General features: G+C 33.9%; 1 protein-coding gene, 1 long non-coding RNA gene and 1 pseudogene across 2 annotated transcripts; all 3 read right to left on the bottom strand.

Annotated features, from left to right (window-relative positions):
- Positions 1-805: 805 nt before the first annotated feature.
- On the bottom strand, positions 806-25,124 carry LOC145755948 (MFS-type efflux pump MSMEG_3705-like; annotated as a pseudogene).
- Positions 2,334-3,313, bottom strand: LOC145755999 (uncharacterized). The gene is made up of 3 exons (XR_014284234.1): positions 3,200-3,313; positions 2,674-2,776; positions 2,334-2,400 (listed from the first exon to the last, which is right to left on the bottom strand). It is a non-coding gene; the product is annotated as an uncharacterized LOC145755999 (long non-coding RNA).
- On the bottom strand, positions 11,061-15,047 carry LOC145755236 (lactadherin-like). The gene is made up of 4 exons (XM_082571463.1): positions 14,759-15,047; positions 12,475-12,612; positions 12,215-12,381; positions 11,061-11,198 (listed from the first exon to the last, which is right to left on the bottom strand). The coding sequence occupies exons 1-4, from the start codon at positions 15,024-15,026 to the stop codon at positions 11,061-11,063; spliced, it is 711 nt and encodes a 236-aa protein (XP_082427589.1). The 5' UTR covers positions 15,027-15,047.
- Positions 25,125-26,130: the final 1,006 nt, after the last annotated feature.

Raw genomic sequence — 26,130 nt, 5'->3', positions numbered from 1 at the left:
CCGATCGCCGTTTTTTTTCGGATCAGATCACGATCTAACGTGACCGAACAATCGGTAACTTTATCGTCACTAAATACATAAAAAATTGACCCTGTATGTTAAACACTTCTACTTATTTACACGTTTAAATATTTAACCGTAATATTCAGTATCATTTACAAGAACTAAAAACAATTTTACTAGCGCGGAAATAAAGCGCTGTAAAAGTTTATGGAATCTATGTGGTTAAGGCATGTAAAGTGCGTGTTTATTTGTGACGTAAAATTAAATGTGACGTAATTACCGATCTGCCGATTTTGGACCTTGATCGGGTGATCGCAAAATACCTTCAAAAATCGATGATTTACGATCACCATTTTGATCGGCACATCACTATTAATAATTTGCATTTTCGACAAAATAATCTTAAAAAATAGATGATATCAATTTTATAGTTTTCTAACATTTTAAAAGAAGTAACAAAAACAAAATATATTTCAGAAATATAAAACAATAATAATTTCTCATAAAATATGGAGTAGTTATAAAGTAAGGGAATACAAAATCTTAAAAGTAATAAAAACTGTAAAATAAACATTATTTTAATTTCGGTTTAGTTGATATAAATTAGAAAATAAAAACAGCAAGAATGGCAACAAATAATTTAGGAACTAAAATAACTCACTAGTATAATATTAAAAATAACTTTAAAAAAATTTTGGCAAAAAAATTATAACAAAAATTTCACTAATAAATATTTAATAAAATTAAAATATTGTCATGATAAAATTTTTTAAATTTATAAATGTTTAACATGATTCAAAAACTTTAATATTTTTAATTTAAAGTTTCGTTTTATTAACTATCGCTTCACTTTCTTCACAATTATTCGCTTCAATGCTCATGTGCGGTGAACCACGCAGAAGAGAAATTTGAGTCAACAAAAAGAAAAAATAACCTAAAATTAGAAAAAAGTTTTTCATAAAAACTAACCAAAAAAAGGGTTTAAAAATCAAACTATATAAACCAATAAAATATTATTCAAAAAACTTGGCTTTGCTGCATGAGGTCCTGGGTTCGATTCCTACTGCTCTCAAGCTGTAACTTTATTGAGTAAGGTGCTATAAACTCCTACTAAGCCAGCATTCAATCAGCAGCATAATTATCAGGCATTATAATCTATAATATCCCAAACTGCCACAGGCAACTCGAGACTGGGTCGGGGTAACAAATATACCTCCATGTTTAGGTCGTAAAGTTGACCTTCCCACATCGAGGATAAACAATTATAAAGAAAAAAAAACTTACTAGCCAAGTAAAATCCTAGGTAAACGATGTACAAGGATTCCCTGAAACCTAAAACTTTGATCATAGGTGGTACTATAAGAGGGGCATTCCCTCCGATATTATTGATCACAAAAATAAACATAGCGATCGCTGTCGCGCGTGACTGGGCAGGAAAGAACTCAACCAAAACAGTGAACAAAACTCCGAACCACATTTTCGCTGTGTTTTAAATAAAATTTGATTACAATAAAGTCATCGAAACTGGGTCGGGGTAACTGTTGTTACTCTTAAAAAAATATAAAACTATTTACCGAATAAATAAGCTCCAAAGAGCGAAATAAAAGCATAAGGCGGAGAAAAGTAAAGCGTTCCCGCCGCTAGAGGGCAGGTTTTTGCTTGACTAACGACCAAAACCCACAATCTTGTTCGTACACCTAAAAAAATTTGATTTAAAATTAAACCCCCAAAAAAATGGAATATTTCTAAATACAAATCTACAAAATTTGTGTTATATTAATAATACTGTCAATTTACATATAATGGGACATTTATATTAACCCCTTTATATCCTATCCCTTCTCTGAAAATAAAACTGTTTTATTGTACTTATTTATCCTCGATGTGGGAAGGTCGAATGCATGTCCTAAACATAGAGTAACATCAATTACCCTGACCCAGTCTCAAGTTGACAGTTTGGGATATTATAATTGCTCAATAATTATGCTGCTGATTAAGTGTTGGCTCAGCAGGAGTTCATACTGTTTATAGCGCCTTACTCAAGGGATCTACAGCATGGAAGCAGTGGGGATCGAACAACAGAACTTATGTAGTAAAGACAGGGGTTTTGACCACTACACCATGCTGGCAACCTTTAATTTATGTCAAAATTTTCAGATAATGCCGTTTTCGAAAACTATTTTAGAAAAATGTCCATTCAGTAAAATCGATTTTTAATAATAGAATCAAAATAAAGATTACCGTATTTAGAAGCGAGTAAATCAGACAAAATTCCACCAGTGATTATTCCAATCGTTCCACCAACGATGGAAGTTAAACTCATCCACAACCCCACCTCTGTGCCGGGGTAATATTGATCAAAATATAACTGACTGTTGTAAGACCAACAAAAACTTGCTGAAAAAATTAAAATTTGATTTAGATTTTGTTATCCTCGATGTGGGAAGGTCAACTTCATGACCTGATCATAGATGAATATTTGTTACCCCGACCCTGTCTCGAGTTGCCTGTGGCAGTTTAAGATCAGAAGGGATCGAACCAAAGACGTCATGTAGTAAAGCCAAGTGATCTGACCACTACAGTATGCAGGGTGAGGTTTAAAGCTTGATTCCCAGTACCGGCATGTTGAAGCACCGACTAAGGATTTTATTCATAAATATAAAAACTCACCAGAATGTCTGAATGAAGCCCCAACCAGTAACAATATGATAGTTGGGAGATTTGATAAATAATTTGAAAGTTGTCAAAATTGATTTCAACACTGACTGCTTTTCTAAATAATAAAATTTATAGCCAGGTTTATAAATAGCTTAGTTAAAAATATAGTTTGCAAAATAGGCCAAATAACTTTTAAACATTTCTCCAAAAAAATAAGAAATTTTACGACAGACTTAAAAAATACAATTTTTATAATGAAAACGGCAGCATGGTGTAGTGGTAAGAACAGTTGCTACACCACACATAAGGTCGTGAGTTCAATCCCCACTGCTCTTATGCTGTAGCACCCTTAAGTAAGGTGTTATAAACGGTGTGAACACCTGCTGAGCCAACACTTAATCAGCAGATTAATTATCGGACAAATATATTGAATAATATCCCAAACTGCCAAAGTCAACTCTATGTTTAGGTCGTGAGATCGATCGAATTACAGAAAACGGGTTTATTTATTAAACATTTTATCAAAAGTATTAAATACCAAAGTCTATCTTATATTTGTTATTCTCTTCAGCTTGTTCTATAATTTTACGTTCTGGTTCTTTGACAGAGAAATATAAAATAATCGCCATAATTATGCCTGGAGCTCCAGCTATAAAGTAACACCAACGCCAGCTCTAAGAAAAAATTAACAAAAGATTAGTTAAAAATAAAATAAATTAATTTTGTTTTTTTGGGGGGTTGATTTGATAGAAAAACCTAAAAATAAATCGTTCCAAAAAAGGGTAGGCTACTACGTTATAAGAGAAGTGGGAATCGAACCCAGGTCCTCATGTAGTAAAGCCAAGTGTTCTGACTACTACACCGCACTGCTGGTCAAAAATATTTTCACCATTCCAAGAATGTTGGCGTCAGTTACATAATTTCTAACAGCAAATGCCAAACCATATCCAAAATAAATCCCAAAGTTGAAAAAACTCATCGCAAAAGCTCGAACTTTCTGTGAGAAAATGTCGGCCACCAAACTTGAGGTAAGAGGAGTACAGGCCGACTCTCTGAGAAAAAAGTTTTAGGTTTATAAGAGAATTTATTATACATACAAAAAAATTTGATATTATTAAAGTTTGTTAAGACCCTATAGCATAAGAGCAGTGGGAATTGAACACAGAACTTCATGTAGTGATGCCAAGTGCTCTTACCACTACACCATGCTTCACCCACAAATTTAGTAATGACGCCAAGTGACATTCTCGTTTGCTAATGACGTTTAAATAACGCGATTGTTAACTTAACGAGTTTTGTGATGCTGCCCCTTGTCAAAAACTGCCCAACTTTAAAGGGGGGTAATGTTTGATTATAAGAAAAACGGTGTTTTTAACGTAATGTCAGTTAATTGTTACTCAACTTACCATGGACAATGGTGGTCCATTCTTCTGATACAACGGCGACATATTTTGCAGTGGTGAGCTCTCGGGGGTCGGTAACTTTCGCACCGTTGGCACACAGTCCAATCCTGGCTGCTGCTAGACTAAAATATTAATTCCTCTTTAGTTTCATTGACTTTAAATAAAGAATTATAAGCAGAGCTGAATCTAGCCATAAGGGCAACATGAACAAAAATAAATTAATTTAAGGCATGATACAGTTTTAATGCAGAATTTTCTTTCAAATAATAAAAAACTTTTGTAATACTTTATTTTAGTGACGTCAATATTACGAAAAAACATAAAACGCATATGAACTTCTGATAAGCCAACACTTAATCAGCAGCTTAATTATCAAGAAATTATATTCTATAATATCCCAAACTACTAAAGTCAACTCGAGACCGGGTCACAGTAACAGTTGTTAATGTTTTGGCTGTAAAGTCGACTTTCCCACATCGAGGATAAAGATATATAAAAAAAAGTTAATTTTATTGAATATTTTAAATTCGAAAAAATTTAATGAAAAATTTAACCTGATCTTTAGAGTTCATTCTGACATCAGAGAAATCGAGGCCTCTGATTGGTAGAGGAACAATGCCAGGATCAGAAAACACAGATCTACTATGAGCAAACAACAATGCTAAAACAACCATGTTGAACATTACAGCATGAAATGGGCCCCATAAACTAAAAAGTTAAGTTTTTTTATTATTACAGTAAATGGGACAACCTGTATAAACTTTATTAAAATTTAGTTGAACAACATCATTTTTTTGTTTATTTATTTATCCTCGATGTGGGAATGTTGACTTCACAACCTAAACATAGAGTAACATCAGTTACTTCGACCCATTATCGAGTTGTCTGTGGCAGTTTGGGATATTATAGATTATAATTGCTCGGTAATTATGCTGCTGATTAAGTGCTGGCTCAACAGAAGTTTATAGTACCTTACTCAAGGACGCTATAGCATGAGAGCAGTGGGAATTAAACCTAGGACTTCATGTTCTCTGCGCATATCGAGCATTAACATTTTTAAGACACCCATTTAACAAGATTTTTTATTTAGTACTAAAATGAATGCGGAACAGACGGAATATACAAGGAAAGATTAGCGTAAGGTTATAGAAATTCCGCCCTTTCCGCATTCATAAACTTGGCGGACGACCCTAATAGAGCTCTGAACTTTAAAGTGTTTATTTACTTTACTACGTTAACAAATTTTTTTATTTCAGAATAAATTTTAAAAACTTGCAAAAAAATTATTAAAAATCGAGAAATTCGTTTACGGAAATAATTAACAGAAAGAAACGTGGAATCCCAGCGCTTCCAACTTTTTTAACGTCATTAACATAAAAAGTATCTGCTCATACTCTTTGAAAATTTAAAAAACGACTTTTAACCTAAATTTAGGTAGAGCTGACATTTAGGAAAGATATATAACATATTTAGAGCATGAGATTTTCTTAAAATAGCATTTCAAGGCACAAGATTTTAGTAAAAGGTTATTAAAAAGTTAACTCAGGACATGAGTTCTTTTTTCATAATGATGCACACTATAAGGCTAATAATAAAGATGCTACAAAATGCCATCAGTGGGAATCAAACTAAGGACCTCACGTTTTTACCTTAGGATACTATTACATGCCATCAGTGGGAATCAAACTAAGGACCTCAGGTTCTTACTTAAAGATGCTACAACATGCCATCAGTGGGAATTAAACTAAGGACCTCAGGTTCTTACTTGAAGATACTACAATATACCATCAGTGGGGTTCAAACTAAGGACCTCAGGTTCTACTTAAAGATGCTACAACATGCTATCAGTGGGAATTAAACTAAGGACCTCAGGTTCTACTTAAAGATACTATAACATGCCATCAGTGGGAATCAAACTAAGGACCTCAGGTTCTTACTTAAATATACTACAACATGCTATCAGTGGGGTTCAAACTAAGGACCTCAGGTTCTTACTTAAAGATACTACAACATGCCATCAGTATGAATTAAACTAAGGACCTCAGGTCTTACTTAAAGATGCTACAACATGCTATCAGTGGAAATCAAACTAAGGACCTCAGGTTCTTACTTAAAGATGCTACAACATGCTATCAGTGGGGTTCAAACTAAGGACCTCAGGTTCTACTTTAAGATACTATAACATGCCATCAGTGGGGTGCAAACTAAGGACCTCAGGTTCTTACTTAAAGATTATACAACATGCCATCAGTGGGAATCAAACTAAGAACCTCAGGTTCTTACTTAAAGATCCTACAACATGCCATCAGTGGGAATCAAACTAAGGACCTAAAGTTCTTACTTAAAGATCCTACAACATGCCATCAGTGGGAATCAAACTAAGAACCTCAGGTTCTTACTTAAAGATCCTACAACATGCCATCAGTGGGAATCAAACTAAGGACCTCAGGTCTTACTTAAAGATCCTACAACATGCCATCAGTGGGAATCAAACTAAGGACCTCAGGTTCTTACTTGAAGATCCTACAACATGCCATCAGTGGGAATCAAACTAATAACCTCAGGTTCTTACTTAAAGATCCTACAACATGCCATCAGTGGGAATCAAACTAAGAACCTCAGGTTCTTACTTAAAGATGATACAACATGCCATCAGTGGGAATCAAACTAAGGACCTTAGGTCTTACTTAAAGATGCTACAACATGCCATCAGTGGGAGTCAAACTAAGAGCCTCAGGTTCTTACTTAAAGATCCTACAACATGCCATCAGTGAAAATCAAACTAAGGACCTCAAGTTCTTACTTACAGATCCTACAACATGCCATCAGTGGGAATCAAACTAAGGACCTCAGGTTCTTACTTAAAGATCCTACAACATGCCATCAGTGGAAATCAAACTAAGGACCTCAGGTTCTTACTTAAAGATCCTACAACATGCCATCAGTGGAAATCAAACTAAGGACCTCAGGTCTTACTTAAAGATCCTACAACATGCCATCAGTGGAAATCAAACTAAGGACCTCAGGTCTTACTTAAAGATCCTACAACATGCCATCAGTGAAAATCAAACTAAGGACCTTAGGTTCTTACTTAAAGATGCTACAACATGCCATCAGTGGGAATCAAACTAAGGACCTCAGGTTCTTACTTAAAGATCCTACAACATGCCATCAGTGGGAATCAAACTAAGAACCTCAGGTTCTTACTTAAAGATCCTACAACATGCCATCAGTGGGAATCAAACTAAGGACCTCAGGTTCTTACTTAAAGATGCTACAACATGCCATCAGTGGGAATCAAACTAAGGACCTCAGGTTCTTACTTAAAGATCCTACAACATGCCATCAGTGGAAATCAAACTAAGGACCTCAGGTTCTTACTTAAAGATCCTACAACATGCCATCAGTGGAAATCAAACTAAGGACCTCAGGTTCTTACTTAAAGATCCTACAACATGCCATCAGTGGAAATCAAACTAAGGACCTCAGGTCTTACTTAAAGATCCTACAACATGCCATCAGTGGAAATCAAACTAAGGACCTCAGGTCTTACTTAAAGATCCTACAACATGCCATCAGTGAAAATCAAACTAAGGACCTTAGGTTCTTACTTAAAGATCTTACAACATGCCATCAGTGGGAATCAAACTAAGGACCTCAGGTTCTTACTTAAAGATCCTACAACATGCCATCAGTGGGAATCAAACTAAGGACCTCAGGTTCTTACTTAAAGATCCTACAACATGCCATCAGTGGAAATCAAACTAAGGACCTCAGGTTCTTACTTAAAGATCCTACAACATGCCATCAGTGGAAATCAAACTAAGGACCTCAGGTCTTACTTAAAGATCCTACAACATGCCATCAGTGGAAATCAAACTAAGGACCTCAGGTCTTACTTAAAGATCCTACAACATGCCATCAGTGAAAATCAAACTAAGGACCTTAGGTTCTTACTTAAAGATCTTACAACATGCCATCAGTGGGAATCAAACTAAGGACCTCAGGTTCTTACTTAAAGATCCTACAACATGCCATCAGTGGGAATCAAACTAAGAACCTCAGGTTCTTACTTAAAGATCCTACAACATGCCATCAGTGGGAATCAAACTAAGAACCTCAGGTTCTTACTTAAAGATTATACAACATGCCATCAGTGGGAATCAAACTAAGAACCTCAGGTTCTTACTTAAAGATCCTACAACATGCCATCAGTGGGAATCAAACTAAGAACCTCAGGTTCTTACTTAAAGATCCTACAACATGCCATCAGTGGGAATCAAACTAAGGACCTCAGGTTCTTACTTAAAGATCCTACAACATGCCATCAGTGAAAATCAAACTAAGGACCTCAGGTCTTACTTAAAGATCCTACAACATGCCATCAGTGGGAATCAAACTAAGGACCTCAGGTCTTACTTAAAGATCCTACAACATGCTATCAGTGGGAATCAAACTAAGGACCTCAGGTTCTTACTTAAAGATCCTACAACATGGCATCAGTGGGAATCAAACTAAGGACCTCAGGTTCTTACTTAAAGATCCTACAACATGCCATCAGTGGAAATCAAACTAAGAACCTCAGGTTCTTACTTAAAGATCCTACAACATGCCATCAGTGGGAATCAAACTAAGGACCTCAGGTTCTTACTTAAAGATCCTACAACATGCCAGCAGTGGGAATTAAACTAAGGACCTCAGGTTCTTACTTAAAGATCCTACAACATGCCATCAGTGGGAATCAAACTAAGGACCTCAGGTTCTTACTTAAAGATCCTACAACATGCCATCAGTGGGAATCAAACTAAGGACCTCAGGTTCTTACTTAAAGATCCTACAACATGCCATCAGTGGGAATCAAACTAAGGACCTCAGGTCTTACTTAAAGATCCTACAACATGCCATCAGTGGGAATCAAACTAAGGACCTCAGGTTCTTACTTAAAGATCCTACAACATGCCATCAGTGGAAATCAAACTAAGAACCTCAGGTTCTTACTTAAAGATCCTACAACATGCCATCAGTGGGAATCAAACTAAGGACCTCAGGTTCTTACTTAAAGATCCTACAACATGCCAGCAGTGGGAATTAAACTAAGGACCTCAGGTTCTTACTTAAAGATCCTACAACATGCCATCAGTGGGAATCAAACTAAGGACCTCAGGTTCTTACTTAAAGATCCTACAACATGCCATCAGTGGGAATCAAACTAAGGACCTCAGGTTCTTACTTAAAGATTATACAACATGCCATCAGTGGGAATCAAACTAAGGACCTCAGGTTCTTACTTAAAGATTATACAACATGCCATCAGTGGGAATCAAACTAAGGACCTCAGGTTCTTACTTAAAGATGATACAACATGCCATCAGTGGGAATCAAACTAAGGACCTCAGGTTCTTACTTAAAGATGATACAACATGCCATCAGTGGGAATCAAACTAAGGACCTCAGGTTCTTACTTAAAGATGATACAACATGCCATCAGTGGGAATCAAACTAAGGACCTCAGGTTCTTACTTAAAGATCCTACAACATGCCATCAGTGGGAATCAAACTAAGGACCTCAGGTTCTTACTTAAAGATCCTACAACATGCCATCAGTGGGAATCAAACTAAGGATCTTAGGTTCTTACTTAAAGATGCTACAACATGCCATCAGTGAAAATCAAACTAAGGACCTCAGGTTCTTACTTAAAGATACTACAACATGCCATCAGTGGGAATCAAACTAAGGACTTCAGGTCTTACTCAAGGATACTACAACATGGCATCAGTGGGAATTAAACTAAGGACCTCAGGTTCTTACTTAAAGATCCTACAACATGCCATCAGTGGGAATCATGCAAGAATATGAAGCGAATTTTATTAATTACTAACTGTTTTTAGTTGTTGGTTGTTTACATGAATATAAAATTCTGGCTAATTCTTACGGAAATAAACTCAGAATTTCAGTAATGTCTAAATCCATGTTTATTAAGTGGCGTCCGTTCAGCAGAACGGAATTGCCCAACTGTTTAAAACGAACATTTGCATTTAATAAAAAGCAAAAATGAATCGTTGAAAAAATAATTCAATACTAGAGAAACGAGGTTAGAGTTCCCATGTGAAAAGAGTTGTTAAATAACCCGCAAATTCGATAAACAAGTTATAGTTAAAAGCATTGAAACTTATTATTTAAATAGGGAGGAAAAATACGCCAAAGCTTGTCAGCAAATAAATAACAATTCCATTTCAAATCAACATCAAAAACTGTTTGTTTATAAAATTAAAAGTTAGCTTATGTGGATTTATCCAAAATAAATTACAATTGTGACATTAATAGGGCCAATACCTTCTTTGTTTGACCCAGTTACACCGATGTAGCTAATTGTTTGCTTGCTGGTCCGCAAATCAGTAGTAATCGTAACAGCACTAACTTTTTGTTCAACCTCGTCTTCTAATCCTTCCCACACCTCTGTTTTAAGAGCAGGTAGTATTGTGCGGGATGGTATTTTAAACCTGGGCTCTAGAACTTTTATAAGATCTCTAAAACCTTCGTCATTTAAAACATTTCGTCAATGAAAATAGCTGCAAATTTTTAGTATTATAACTTGTTTTGTTGCCTGGACAGCCACTTTAAATAACTAATTTGCATTTATTACACATTGCTTTACTTTCACTATCTTTGATTACAGTCTTTACCAAATATTAGAACTACGATTTGACATCGCAGTAACTGTTCACTTGAAAATAAATAGGAAATTTAAATATTACTACTATAGACTTTGTTACATTATGTTTATTCACACATTTAATTAACCCAACTATTACAGCCTTAACATTTTAGTACATTTACAGAACTTTATTTTTTGTAAGATTTAATTAATATAACACGGATTATTTGTTCAAAATTATAAAATTAATTAGTTTACAAGTTCAAATATAATACATAACTAAAGAATTTTAATTAACAACTAGGAATTAAAATAATTAAGCAAAAGAAATATGTGATTACTAGCAAGATAAAAGCTCCATGCGAAGACTGGGATCAATATGCCAGGTTTGTGGATACAATCGAACATAGCGAGCTCTTATAGGTTGAGGAAAGTTGTTCAACTTGTGACCATTTCTATCTTCGTTACCAACAAAGACCTTTAAAAAGATTTAATATAATATTTTAACGTAATAATATTCAGGTTTAAGATATTAATTATTTAAATTTTATAACTTTAATAATCGCGCGTTGTTCATCGCTTCACATTTAACTTAAAGGACTGCAACATGCAAAATTAAAATGTTTATAAAGGGCATTGTGACGTGTTTGCCAGCCCCTGATTACAATCTAAATGGCTTATTTCCTGCCCAAAAGTTACGGATTTTTGCTATTTTAAATAAAAAAATGTTACGACGGTGCTTAAATGTTTTTAAGTAAGTTAAGTACTAAAAGCTACTTCGTACGCTGGGACCAAAGTAGCTACGTTCGGCCTTAAGAAAACAGTAGATTATAACTTGCGTTAAATTATAAACTGACAACTTATTTACTACTTGGAAAAACATAAAAACGTCTTTCAACAAGTAGTAAACCCCCTTTGGGGCTGAAAATGTAAAAGAAAGTCAGCACTGGAAAATAATAAAACTGAAATACAAAATCGGTAAAAAATTGTAATCCAGTTTAGCCTTAGCACCTGTAGAATTTAAAAAAACATCAATATTGCAATATTGGACATGTTTTAATAAAAAAACGTTTTTCCAGTCAAACAACGACTGAAGACCGAGTACAAACATAAGAAAAACCCACATAATTATTTTCACACCGGTTCGCGGGATTTTTACAATGTTAATTTTTAAAATTACAAAACTTTAGATTAATAAAAAATTTAAAACTGTCGCAGACCCTTTATTGTTACACGCCGCATAATTAAGTTTTGTAACAAGCTATGACATCACAAAACAATTAGAATAGGGATTGTTTAAACAACGGTTTGCTTGGTTATTATTATCTAGCTTGTAAACAACACACAACTTTTAAAAACAAGTTTTGGTGATTTTAATTAAAACATTTTTAATAAAATAAACTTTTTAAATTAATTAACACCAATTAATTAAAAACTGTTTCTAAACTTTAATTAGTTAAACAAAATAAATTTTCGTTTTAAATTTAAGCTTACCAGATCATTTCCATTATTTTGGATGAACTGCATATCTGATGTACTGGACCCATAAGATATCTTAAAGCTGGTGACCAGATTATTACTATTGTAATTTCCTTGTGTCACAACCCCTGTCACTCGAGTTGATGTCTTGAGGTCAATTTGGATCCATTCCCCAACCCTGTCTATTAATTAAAACAATGTTAAAGTTTATTTTCCACTAATTACAAAAGTTGTGAAACTCTATTATAAGATAGAAAATAATTCCAACAACTCACTTTGTTTAGGTTCCCAACCCCAGGTATGAGCATCCAACCTTGCTGTATGTGGTAATGTGTTGCTGTTATAATAAGAACTAGCTGTGATGTCACTATCCGGTATTCTTCCATCTTTTAACCCAAGCGCACATACACTAACTATAAATATTTATGTTTATTTAGAATTAATCTTATAAGTTGGCATAATTTAGCTTAACTCTTAAATATTTAAATTGTAAAATTAAATATTACAAAATGTTGATAAATTGTTATATTGTCTGCTTACTGTTAGAACCTCGTAACTCAAAATTTGACAACAAATATAAATTTAGCGGAATTTAAAAAATGATTTAGTTTGTAATTAAAGAAAACTTTTTATTAATTTATCTTTTGATTTTTGAACTTTAAATAACCTTGTATTTTAAGTAAAAAGATCGAGTGGTTAAAGTTTTGTTAACATACAAATGTTGTTAAATTAAAACTGGCTTAATAACTAAATATCGGGTGTTAATATAATAATGTAGGAAAAGCACTTAGCATCGCAATCAGTTACGCTGCAAATGCTTTCCTAGCCTCAAAACAGCTGTGGTGCTGGTTCGCAAAGAACGGGAAAAATCACCTGCATTGACAGCCGTGATGTAATTTTCGCCGTGAAACTGGGGGTATCAAAAACAAAAATATTTACAAACTTTATCAACACTATCAACCAGAACCAACCCATTATGAAGTACAAAAAAGGGGTCGACTAAAAATGAAGGGACGGAAAATGAAGGAACGGAAAATGAAGGAACCGGAAAAGGAAGGAACGGAAAATGAAAGGACCGTAGAATGAAAGAACGGAAAATGAAGAAACGGGAAAATGAAGGAACCGGAAAATGAAAGAACCGGAGAATGAAGGAACGGAAAATGAAGAAACCGGAAAATGAAGGAACCGGAAAATGAAGGAACGGAAAATGAAAGGACCGGAGAATGAAAAAACAGAAAATGAAGGAACCGGAAAATAAAGGAACCGGAGAATGAAGGAACGGAAAATGAAGAAACAGGAAAATGAAGGAACCGGAAAATGAAAGAACCGGAGAATAAAGGAACCGAAGAATGAAAGAAAGTGAAGAAAGGAGAGGCGGAATCCTAAAAAATAAAAAATTCCGCGTCCCCCAAAAAAGAATACGTAAGAACCCCTTCTCAGGCAAAATAATAACTTTCGTTCTGTGAACCCAAATAACTGTGCAAACTCGCTGCCATCCTATGCGGTTAAAAGCCGTACAAATTTATTAACAATAAGAGAATTACAGAGAAAAAATATTTATATGTATTGGTTACTTAAAAGGGTATGAAAACTAAGAAATACCCTTTTATTCAAGGACAGATCTAATTACCCATAAGGTAATTAGAATAACCAAATATATTTCGTCATTATATTGAAATAGTCAAACATTTTATAGACGCTATCTATGTACATATCAACGCCCCAATTTTGGATTTAGGTTATATCTCGATAACTTTTCCTGTTGTTGTTTAGTTTTTACTATATAGTAAAAACCTTTAAAAAACATTATCAATTGTGACATAGTTCTTTTTATGTGTGCGTTAGATTTTTGCTGAATATATTTTTTCCTGAATCTTGTGATTATTAATTAATTTGATATAGAATTACCATCCATTTTAAATGACAGTGAAACGTACAGCTATGTAATGTAGTTTTGTATTATTTAACCCAGTATATTATTTATTTTCGCATCGCAGAATAATTTAGTTTGTGTCTATTATGTACCATTTGATTAAGGTGTTGCTTTACGTGGAAGGCGAAGTTGTGAGTGTGTTGTATTTTTGATAATTGTGATTGTGGAGAAAGGAGTTAGTGTATTTTATATGATAATGATGTTAGTTTAGAAATGATTTATCGTAATGTAATATTGTAATATTATCGCCCCTATTTTTGTATATATATTGTTACCAATAAAGTATGTTAACCAGAATTGTATTTGAATAAGGTTTTACCTAGGAATATATTTAAGTATTTTAATACATTACTGGACCTTTCTGTCTCCTTAACCCAATTCCCTACAATAACTAAATATCTATGATAAAATTAATTTTACAGATAAGTTTTAGCACTTTAAAAATGCCACTGTATTAAGTATACTTGTTTATATAAGGAACAATGTTAATAAACTATACAAAATATACTTGCAAGGTTTAAAACGTTAATTAATTGTCTTAAAATTGTTTTTATTTTAGTTTTGAGGTTCTAACAGTAAGCCGATGATATTATCATTATTTAACAAATGTAAAGTAACCAAAATACCTGCTTTATCAGGAAAAACTCGTTTTATTACTGCAACAATTTCATCATGACACGAACACCCTCCAGTAGCCCCAATTGGCCCAATTTCACCCCTTGAACCTTGTTCACCCTTCGCTCCAGCTGGGCCAAGCTTGCCTGGTCTCCCTTGGGTTGACCTTAGCTCCCTGAAAGCGGGACTATCGGGGCTTGCATTAAAACAAACTTTGTTTTTTCTGGATGCAGCTAAGCATAACCAGAAGCACAAAAACATAAATAATTTCAAACTCATTTCGGCAAGTTTCAAGTTACAATTGTTTTATTCTAAACTCATTTAACAAGCTGGTTATAATTTTGTTATTAATATTTATCGCAAATAATTGAAAATAACTTTCCGTCTGTTCCGACATTTTGTATCAAAACACGCAGGTACCAAAACGCGCCAAAATTTATATCTTGAATAATTTTTAAATCGGCTTTAATTTAAAATTAAAAAAACTTTTTAAACGAGATATGACGACACTATGACGTAACAATAATAGCAACGCTGCATTAAAATACTTATTCGAATTGTTGTCTAACAAGATTTGACGCTATAGATTAATTGTGATGTCATAATCTACCAAAGTAACAACATAGCCCGCTATAGTTAAATTGTGATGTCATAATCTACTAAAGTGACGTTAAAGCCCGGTACCGGAGCCGCAAAGCGAGTCAGCTATTGTGACATGCAACGAGGTTTCCCATAACAGCGTTAAAAATGTGAAAGGTTTCAAGATTGTGCCAGTTAAAGTGTGGGGCAACAATCAAAGTAATTTTGTGAAAACCTTTTTCTGGATGACGGTTCAGATACAAGTATTTGTACTGCAAGCCTTGCAAAGAAATTAGGAGGAGACAAAAGATGGCGTTACGGCAAAAAGTGCCAGCCTTTCGGTCCGCATAAGGCGTTGGGTTGGACGTTGTTTGGCTCAGACCATAACCCAAGAAAATCGTCCCAACGAACTAATGTTAACTTTATACATGAGCCTGAACAAGTATTGACATCATGCAACAAAATTTCAGATGTTTTTGTCGAGCAATTTTCACGACCTTGTTTGTGCGCAAATAAGCGAAATGTCATTAAAAGACAAAAGTACGTTGAAAATTATGAACAAAACAGTTTCGCGAAATGGCTGACACTATGAAATTGGATTACTCTGGAAAAAGAAATATATTAAACCTTTAACGAATAGAAAAATGACACTTCAAAGGCTGCAATCTTTGAAGAAGAAGTTCATTGCTAACCCTAAAACTTTTAGTCAATATAGGGAAGAAATCGATGAATATGTAAAATAAGGACATGTGACTGTATTGGCTAATAGGAATTGTGTAAACGATATAACGTGTTATATACCACACCACTGTACGGACCGTATAGTGTTTGATTGTGCTGCAAACTCTGCGTTGTTTCTTTTAATGAGTTTTTATTACAGGGACTTTACTAATAGCCTCGTGGAAGTGCTTTTACGATCTGGTTCCAGAACAACATATTAACACTTAATTGGAATAATTGGCTTAACACTCTTGTTGATTGAGAGAACATTAGTATACCCAGATGTTTTAAACCTTAATATTGATTATGGTTGTATTTAGTTTTATCGCTGAAAGGACTGAAGCCCGGTTTTAGTCAAAGGCAATATGTACGTTGGTGGCAGGCTACATAATTCAACCGTCCCTGTAATCACCGAACATCCGATGATTCTTCCATCTAACCAGGTTGTAACCGAGCTCATTGTAACAAAGTATCATGGCATGCATGGGCATTCGGGAACAATCTATGTCTTGTCCGCCATTGATGGCTGAGGTGGAACGAATTTTAAACAGCAGACCTCTGGTGCCACTCAGCGACGACTGCAAGGATGAATTGGCATTGACGCCAAGTATGTTGCTGAACAATGGACAACGACCTGCCTCCAGACACGTTTGTCAAGGAAGACAGTTACAGACGATCTTGGAGGTTCAACTTCTTGCTGATCAATTTTGGGAGCGATTGACAAAGGAGTATTTGACTTTGTTACAATTGCGACAAAAGTGGATTCAGCCGATGAGGAATTTCACGATTGGCGACGTGGTTCGTTAATGAGAACGCGAAGAGATGACTCTGACCGAAAAGGGTCATGAAGTTAGACAAGAACGGGAGTGTGCGCCGTGTCCAGGTGCGCACTGCATATGCTACCTTAACCTGAGACAAAATTTGCCTTCTAGAAGGGATCGCATAAATTTGTATTTTCTATGTTGTTTGTGTTTACGCCTGCCTCACGGTTTTCTTCTTTACACATTTTAAAAAAAGAAATATTTAAAAAATTAACATATATATTTATCTTAACAACCGGTTAAAACTTTTTTAACTATTATACTTTTTGCCAAATTTTATTTTAAATATCGGTAAAATATGTTCTTGCGTTAAAAGTATACGCGGGCTTAACGCTGCAGGCTCCCCGCAGTTTAATAAAAAATTTCGCAGACCGAAAGCGATTAGTCGTAAAATTTTGCAGGCCGAAAGCTATTAGTCGTAAAATTTTGCAGGCCGAAAGCTATTAGTCGTAAAATTTTGCAGGCCAGGAGCACCCGTCTTTAATCCGTTTATAAAAAGGTTTTTGAAACAAAAATCTTCAAAAAAAAAAAATAATATTCTAAAAACTTACATATATGTCTTTAACGTAACAACCAATAAAAACTTTTATATATACTGTACTTTATGCAAAATTTTATTTTGAATATCGGTAAAATATGGTCTTACGCTGACTTTCTTCACGGGAATTTCATCGCCGACTCCCAGCCGTTTTTTGCAGAACGAATCTTCTGGGAACTCTTTAAACGTTTTATTCTTTGTGTTTTAGTATATAAATTTATATACATTAACACGGGCAATAACTAATAACATATTTATGCACATTTCTCAGTGTAAAAAATGATAAATTAATGCTTTTTCTTCAAATATTGTTTGGAAATACGGCCCTATTTCGCAAAATACGTGATATCATAAGGCATCGTCTTGCGTCACCTAAAAGCGCGCGCTTTCAAATTATTTTGTTATAGGTTTTAGTTTGTAAAATTAAAAAATAAATTGACACGGGAAAAGAAAGATAACATGTTCTTGCACATTATTCTTTAAAAAAACTATTAATTTACTGCTTATATTATTTCAAATACTATCTAAAAATCTGTATAAAACTACGCGAAAATAAATTTTTTCGCGGTAATTAAAATGCAAAATCCCCGCTGTTCTAAAAAAAATCTTCGGGCTGAAGTGTCTGGTTACCTTTTTGGTCAGTTCGCTGGACGTAAAAACTCATAAAAAAGGAGGGCCGAAGTAAGGTTTAACACACAATTAGACTTTCGCTTCCATACTTAATTTGTTAATTATATACTTTGTAGTTTGTGTTTCGTATCATATAGTTTTTGTCGCATTTTTGTTTTAATAAAGTGTGGCCTTCTTATCGATGCCCATCTTTGCAGCGTACTCTATTGGGGTTAATAATTGTTTAAGCCATAGTAAGAGTTTATTAGATCCTACATTATTCAAGATATAAACTGCAGTCAACTAATCAAAAATTCTCGCCAGACTCATCCCGCGGTGCTGCGATTTTTAAAAATTATTCCTCCTTTCTAGTTATATAGCCCATGAACCACCTCTGTTATCTACACTTCAAAAATAAAATATAATCTGACAACAACCTTACGTTAAAATAAAATTAAAATGTACGACCCTGAGCCCCACTGTTTAAAAATAGGTTTTGTTTATAAATTCTGGTATTTTTTCATAAAGTAATTCTATAACTATCTTAACCACTTCAGCCTAGCAATCAAAATGCGATCCCAGCAAAAGAACACTCGTTTATAAATGCTGGTTTGAAACAGGTAGAAAAAGGCAATCTTTAAATTTAGGAGAATTAGTCACAAGTTTTTTTTGAATATATCTTTATCCTCGATTTGGAAGGTCGATTGCGCGAACTAAACATAGAGTTACCCAGTCTCGAGTTGCATTTAGCAGTTTGGGATAATATATATTATAATTGCCCGGTAGTTATGCTGCTGATTAAGTGCTGACTCAGCAGGAGTTTATACCGTTTATAGCGCCTTACTCAAGGGTGCTATAGCATAGGAGCAGTGGGAATTGAACCCACGATCTCCTGGTGGTGCAGCAAGTGTTCTTACAACTACACCACGCTGCCAAATGTTAATAATTAACAATAATTATTATTTTTACAAATTAATTAAAAACCAAAAAAAACATTAAAAAAATTGTCCTGTTGTTAGGACATCGAACTAAAATTAAAAGCAACAAATGTAAATAATTTAAAAACCAAACCAACTTTAAACAACAAAATTTTAAGTTAATTTTATTACATTTTAAAGCAGTTAGTTATCCAATACCAAACAACTTGATTGTTTACATTAAACTGAGTATTTTCAACATGGTGGTGTCAGTTAAATATGACGCAAAACCTAATGACGAATATTTATTTAAATTGTAAGCGAATATGCTATAAGGTTGTTGAACTTGGTTAATCATTTATAATATCGATAAATAAAACTCGTTTGTATCAGCTAGGACAAATATTGATGGCTGAATAACAGGAAGTTATTTATAAAACTTGATGTTTTTATAAGGTCAATATCAGCTGTGATTACAAATATTCTTCAAAATATTTACGCAATGTTTGCGAAATTCTCAGTAAATTTGTGCTTACTGAATTGCAACATTTTGCAGACCTTGAACTAAAGTCAATATAATAAACATGTTGTTTACATGTTTATAATTATTTACTAACTTTAAGGCTTTACACGAATGCTACAAAATGCCAGCAGTGAGAATCAAACCCAGAATCTCGGGCCTTGCACAAATGCTACAAAATGCCAGCAGTGAGAATCAAACCCAGAATCTCGGGCCTTGCACAAATGCTACAAAATGCCAGCAGTAGGAATCAAACCAAGGATCTTAGGCCTTACACAAATGCTACAAAATGCCAGCAGTGGGAATCAAACCCAGCCTTTTCAACCAAAAATCAATTTATAGAAATCATGTCTTCAACATTCAAATATTTTAATAATTGTAAAAGCATAGTTGCATAAAAACAAAAAAACTTTCTACAGTATTTTAATAATTAGTAATGTGCCGATCGCCGTTTTTTTCGGATCAGATCACGATCTAACGTGACCGAACAATCGATAACTTTATCGTCACTAAATACATAAAAAATTGAACCTGTATGTTAAACACTTCTACTTATTCACACGTTTAAATATTTAACCGTAATATTCAGTATAATTTACAAGAACTAAAAACAATTTTACTAGCGCGGAAATAAAGCGCTGTAAAAGTTTATGGAAATCTATGTGGTTAAGGCATGTGCGTGTTTATTTGTGACGTAAAATTAAATGTGACGTAATTACCGATCTGCCGATTTTGGACCTTGATCGGGTGATCGCAAAATACCTTCAAAAATCGACGATTTACGATCACCATTTTGATCGGCACATCACTATTAATAATTTGCATTTTTGAAAAATAATCTTAAAAAATAGATGATATCAATTTTATAGTTTTCTAAAATTTTAAAAGAAGTAACAAAAACAAAATATATTTCAGAAATATAAAACAATAATAATTTCTCATAAAATATGGAGTAATTATAAAGTAAGGGAATACAAAATCCTAAAAGTAATAAAAACTGTAAAATTAACATTATTTAAATTTCTGTTTAGTTAATATAAATTAGAAAATAAAAACAGCAAGAATGGCAACAAATAATTTAGGAACTAAAATAACTCGCTAGTATAATATTAAAAATAACTTTAAAAAAATTTTTGCAAAAAAATTTCACTAATAAATATTTAATAAAATTAAAATATTGTCATGATAAAAATTTTTTAAATTTATAAATGTTTAAAATAATTCAAAAACTTTTTTTTCAATTTAAAGTTTTGTTTTATTAACTATCGCTTCACTTTCTTCACAATTATTCGCTTCAATGCTCATGTGCGGTGAACCACGCAGAAGAGAAATTTGAGTCAACAAAAAGAAAAAAGAACCTGAAATTAGAAAAAAGTTTTCGTAAAACTAACTAAAAAAAGGGTTTAAAAATCAAACTATATAAACCAATAAATTATTATTTAAAAAACTTGGCTTTGCTGCATGAGGTCCTGGGTTCGATTCCCACTGCTCTTGAGCTGTAACTTTATTGAGTAAGGTGCTATAAACGATATAAACTCCTGCTAAGCCAGCACTTAATCAGCAGCATAATTATCGAACAATTATAATATCCCAAACTGCCACAGGCAACTCGAGACTGGGTCAGGGTAACAAATATACCTCCATGTTTAGGTCGTAAAGTTGACCTTCCCACATCGAGGATAAACAGTTACAAAGAAAAAAAAAACTTACTAGCCAAGTAAAATCCTGGGTAAACGATGTACAGTGCTTCCCTGAAACCTAAAACTTTGATCATAGGTGGTACTATAAGAGGGGCATTCCCTCCAATATTATTGATTACAAAAATAAACATAGCGATCGCTGTCGCGCGTGACTGGGCAGGAAAGAACTCAACCAAAACAGTGAACAAAACTCCGAACCACATTTCCGCTGTGTTTTAAATAAAATTTGATTACAATAAAGTCATCTCGAAACTGGGTCGGGGTAACTGTTCTCTTAAAAAAATATGAAACTATTTACCGAATAAATAAGCTCCAAAGAGCGAAATAAAAGCATAAGGCGGAGAAAAGTAAAGAGTTCCCGCCGCTAGAGGGCAGGCTATTGCTTGACTAACGACCAAAACCCACAATCTTGTTCGTACACCTAAAAAAAATTGATTTAAAATTAAACCCCCAAAAAATGGAATATTTCTAAATACAAATCTACAAAATTTTTGTTATATTAATAATACTGTCAATTTACACATAATGGGACATTTATATTAACCCCCTTATACCCTATCCCTTCTCTGAAAATAAAACTGTTTTATTGTACTTATTTATCTTTAACGTGGGAAGGTCGAATGCACAACCTAAACATAGAGTAACATCAGTTACCCCGACCCGGTCTCAAGTTGACAGTTTGGGATATTATAATTGCTCAATAATTAAGCTGCTGATTAAGTGCTGGCTCAGCAGAAGTTAATATCGTTTATAGCACCTTACTTAAGGGCTCTACAGCATGGAAGCAGTGGGGATCGAACAACAGAACTTATGTAGTAAAGACAAGGGTTTTGACCACTACACCATGCTGCCAACCTTCAATTTATGTCAAAATTTTCAGATAATGCCATTTTCGAAAACTATTTTAGAAAAGTGTCCATTCAGTAAAATCGAATTTTTAATAATATGATCAAAATAAAGATTACAGTATTTAGAAGCGAGTAAATCAGACAAAATTCCACCAGTGATTATCCCAATCGTTCCACCAACAATGGAAGTTAAACTCATCCACAACCCCACCTCTGTGCCGGGGTAATATTGATCAAAATATAACTGACTGTTGTAAGACCAACAAAAACTTGCTGAAAAAATTAAAATTTGATTTAGATTTTGTTATCCTCGATGTGGGAAGGTTAACTTCATGACCTGAACATAGATGAATATTTGTTACCCCGACCCAGTCTCGAGTTGCCTGTGGCAGTTTAAGAGCAGAAGTGATCGAACCAAAGACGTCATGTAGTAAAGCAAAGTGATCTGACCACTACAGTATGCAGGGTGAGGTTTAAAGTTTGATTCCCAGTACCGGCATGTTGAAGCACCGACTAAGGATTTTATTCATAAATATAAAAACTCACCAGAATGTCTGAATGAAGCCCCAACCAGTAACAATAAGATAGTTGGAGATTTGATAAATAATTTGAAAGTTGTCAAAATTGATTTCAACACCGACTGCTTTTCTAAATAATAAAATTTATAGCCAGGTTTATAAATAGCTTAGTTAAAAATATAGTTTGCAAAATAGGCCAAATAACTTTTAAACATTTTTCCAAAATAAAGAGAAATTTTACGACAGACTTAAAAAATACAATTTTTATAATGAAAACGGCAGCATGGTGTAGTGGTAAGAACAGTTGCTACACCACACATAAGGCCGTGAGTTCAATCCCCACTGCTCTTATGCTGTAGCACCCTTAAGTAAGGTGTTATAAACGGTGTGAACACCTGCTGAGCCAACACTTAATCAGCAGATTAATTATCGGACAAATATATTGAATAATATCCCAAACTGCCAAAGTCAACTCTATGTTTAGGTCGTGAGATCGATCGAATTACAGAAAACGGGTTCATTTATTAAACATTTTATCAAAAGTATTAAATACCAAAGCCTGTCTCATATTTGTTATTCTCTTCAGCTTGTTCTATAATTTTACGTTCTGGTTCTTTGACAGAGAAATATAAAATAATCGCCATATTTATGCCTGGAGCTCCAGCTATAAAGTAACACCAACGCCAGCTCTAAGAAAAAATTGGTTAAAAATTAATTTAAATTAATTTTGTTTTTTTAGAGGTTGATTTGATAGAAAAACCTAAAAATAAATTGTTCAAAAAAAGGGTAGGCTACTACGTTATAAGAGAAGTGGGAATCGAACCCAGGTCCTCATGTAGTAAAGCCAAGTGTTCTGACTACTACACCGCACTGCCGATCAAAAATATTTTCACCATTCCAAGAATGTTGGCGTCAGTCACATAATTTCCAACAGCAAATGCCAAACCATATCCAAAATAAATCCCAAAGTTGAAAAAACTCATCGCAAAAGCTCAAACTTTCTGTGAGAAAATGTCGGCCACCAAACTTGAGGTAAGAGGAGTACAGGCCGATCTCTGAGAAAAAAGTTTTAGGTTTTTAAGAGAATTTATTATACATACAAAACAAAAAAATATGATATTATTAAGGTTTGTTAAGACCCTATAGCATAAGAGCAGTGGGAATTGAACACAGGACCTCATGTAGTGATGCCAAGTGCTCTTACCACTACACCATGCTTCACCCACAAATTAAGTTAAAAATATTAACTGGTACAAAAAATTTTTTTTTTTTTTGAAAAATATTTTTTTACTGAAACAAACTTTAAACTCACCCTGCCCCGAAGCCAACTCTCAGCAAAGCTAACAACCAATAAGTGTCGGCAAATCCAGTGGTAAAAGTCATTACTGAGTAAAAGAAAACACTTGCAGATAATATCTGGATTCTAAACCAGAAAATAAAAAGAGTTTTATAAAAGTTAATTAAAAATTTAAATAATTAAAAAGCAAAATAAATAAAAAAAAAGTTTTAAGAGATTTTAGGTTTGCATAGAAAATGGAGTTACTGACATTTTACCAAAAACTATATGCCCAAAACCACCATTTTACTAACAATAGCACATTTTCTATTAACTCTTTTTTACTCAATGAAAAATTCTCTTTAATTTCTAAAAAAAAATTTAGCAGCATAATTATCGGGCAATTAAAATCTATAATATCTCAAACTGTTGAAGGCAACTTGAGACTGGGTCGGAGTAAATGATGTTACTCTATGTTTATGTCGTGAAGTTGACCTTTCCACATTGAGGATAAATTAATAAAAAAAATAGTCGGTAATCAACCTGTTATATTTATCGCCAACAATTCCCATTACAACTCCCATAACAGTAAAAATGGCAATAAAAATTGGACCAGCAAGAACTTGGTATTCTATTCCCTGGCCTGAGTAATTCCATTCACAATATATCGTTCCATTCAATCCCATGAGATTACATCTAAAAATTAAGATTATTAATAATTTACTTTGTTAGTTAGCATGTTGTAACATCCTTGAGTAAGACCTGAGATCCTGGGTTTGATTCCCGCTGCTGGCATAATGTAGCATCATTAGGTAAGACCTGAGATTCTGGGTTTGATTCCCACTGCTGGCATGTTGTAGCATCCTTAAGTAAGACATGAGATCCTGGGTTTGATTCCTACTACTAGCATGTTGTAGCATTCTTGAGTAAGACCTGCAATCCTGGGTTTGATTCCCACTGCTGGCATGTTGTAGCATCCTTAAGTAAGACCTGAGATGCTGGATTTGATTTCCACTGCTGGCATGTTGTAGCATCCTTAAGTAAGACCTGGGGTTCTTGAATTGATTCCCAATAAAATAATATTAGCATGCAAAATTAAAAACTACTCACTGTGTTGAATTCTTCACATCTCTGCATTTTGTGTTTGACAGTTTTTCAACATTTATGTCCAAAGTCAAACAAGCCATGTCTCCAAAATGAACGTCCTGTGCCATTTCCTTTGAGGTGACACCGATCATAAAATGACCCAACTCCCCAAACCCATAACACAACATTAGGATTGTTATACAATACCAATGATACATGGGCTCCCCTTTAAATGTTTTAACCATTTTGAAATTGTTTTCCTGATGTTAAAGTAAACTGAATTTAAATTCTGTTAAAATATATTTTTACATTTATTAATTAGTGATGCGGAAAGGTCGACTTGACAACTTAAAAAAAAAGTTTATTCGGCCTTACTTAAGAGCGTTACAGCATGAAAGCCCAGTCTGGAAAGTAGGGCAGTTTTCGACAAGATCTCGTGCGTGCAAGCGTAAAAAAATGCGTGACCGCGTGTGCTCGCGTACCAAAATTTCCGGTTTAGGCGTGTACGCGTGATATGTTAGCGTTTTTAGACGTCAGTACTGCGCGTACACATTTTTTTAAGACACCAGGCGAGCAAAAAGCTAATTCCAGGCGTGCATATTTATTAATAAAAAAAATATTGTACGTGCACGCTGCCCTACTTTCCAGACTGGATGGAAGCAATGAGAATCGAACCCAGGACCTCATGTAGTGAAGCCAAGTGTTCTGACCACTACACCATGCTGCCATTATTAAAGTAGATATAATTTTAAAACTTAATACATAAAAATTGTTTGTTATTCGTTTAAATATTAATAAAATAATAAAAACATTATTTAGCAAAAAAGATTTAATTTATGCCTAAAATTTACTTAAAATTTTGTCCAGAATATATCAGCTAACGCAAACAATTTTGGCAAATATTACCAGACCATAACTTTTCTGATATTTTTAACTTAAATATATCTTAACATTTCTTTGTTTTTACTTTATAATTTGCTCAATTAATCTAAAAACATCTGTTTTTGGTCTGTTTACAAAATCACATTTCCTCAACGCGATGTCAACAAAAAGTTGAAGTAGTTACTCATATGCGGCGTACGAAAAATGTCACCACTTTTTAAATATTCATTGCAAGAAAGTGGACTTTATAGGATCCAATGTATAATGCTATACATTTGACCCTAGTGCGAGTTGAAATGAGTTCAACGGGTTGCATAATCAAAAGAGAATTATTTGTGATTAAATACGTTCTGATTCTTTGGAGAAACA

This window comes from Corella eumyota, chromosome 6, assembly GCF_963082875.1.
Source record: "Corella eumyota chromosome 6, kaCorEumy4.1, whole genome shotgun sequence".
Classification (NCBI taxonomy): domain Eukaryota; kingdom Metazoa; phylum Chordata; class Ascidiacea; order Phlebobranchia; family Corellidae; genus Corella; species Corella eumyota.
Note: the sequence above shows the minus strand (reverse complement) of the source record. Positions and strands in the feature narration are given on the sequence as shown.

Bases quoted from the DNA above. Each gene is read 5' to 3' on its own strand.
- LOC145755236 (XM_082571463.1), bottom strand. From the start codon at position 15,026: ATGAGTTTGAAATTATTTATGTTTTTGTGCTTCTGGTTATGCTTAGCT. The intron at 12,613-14,758 runs GTATTTTGGTTA...AAATATTTATAG, and splicing joins AGTTTTTCCTGATAAAGCAG to TTAGTGTATGTGCGCTTGGG. The intron at 12,382-12,474 runs GTGAGTTGTTGG...TTTAATTAATAG, and splicing joins GGGTTGGGAACCTAAACAAA to ACAGGGTTGGGGAATGGATC.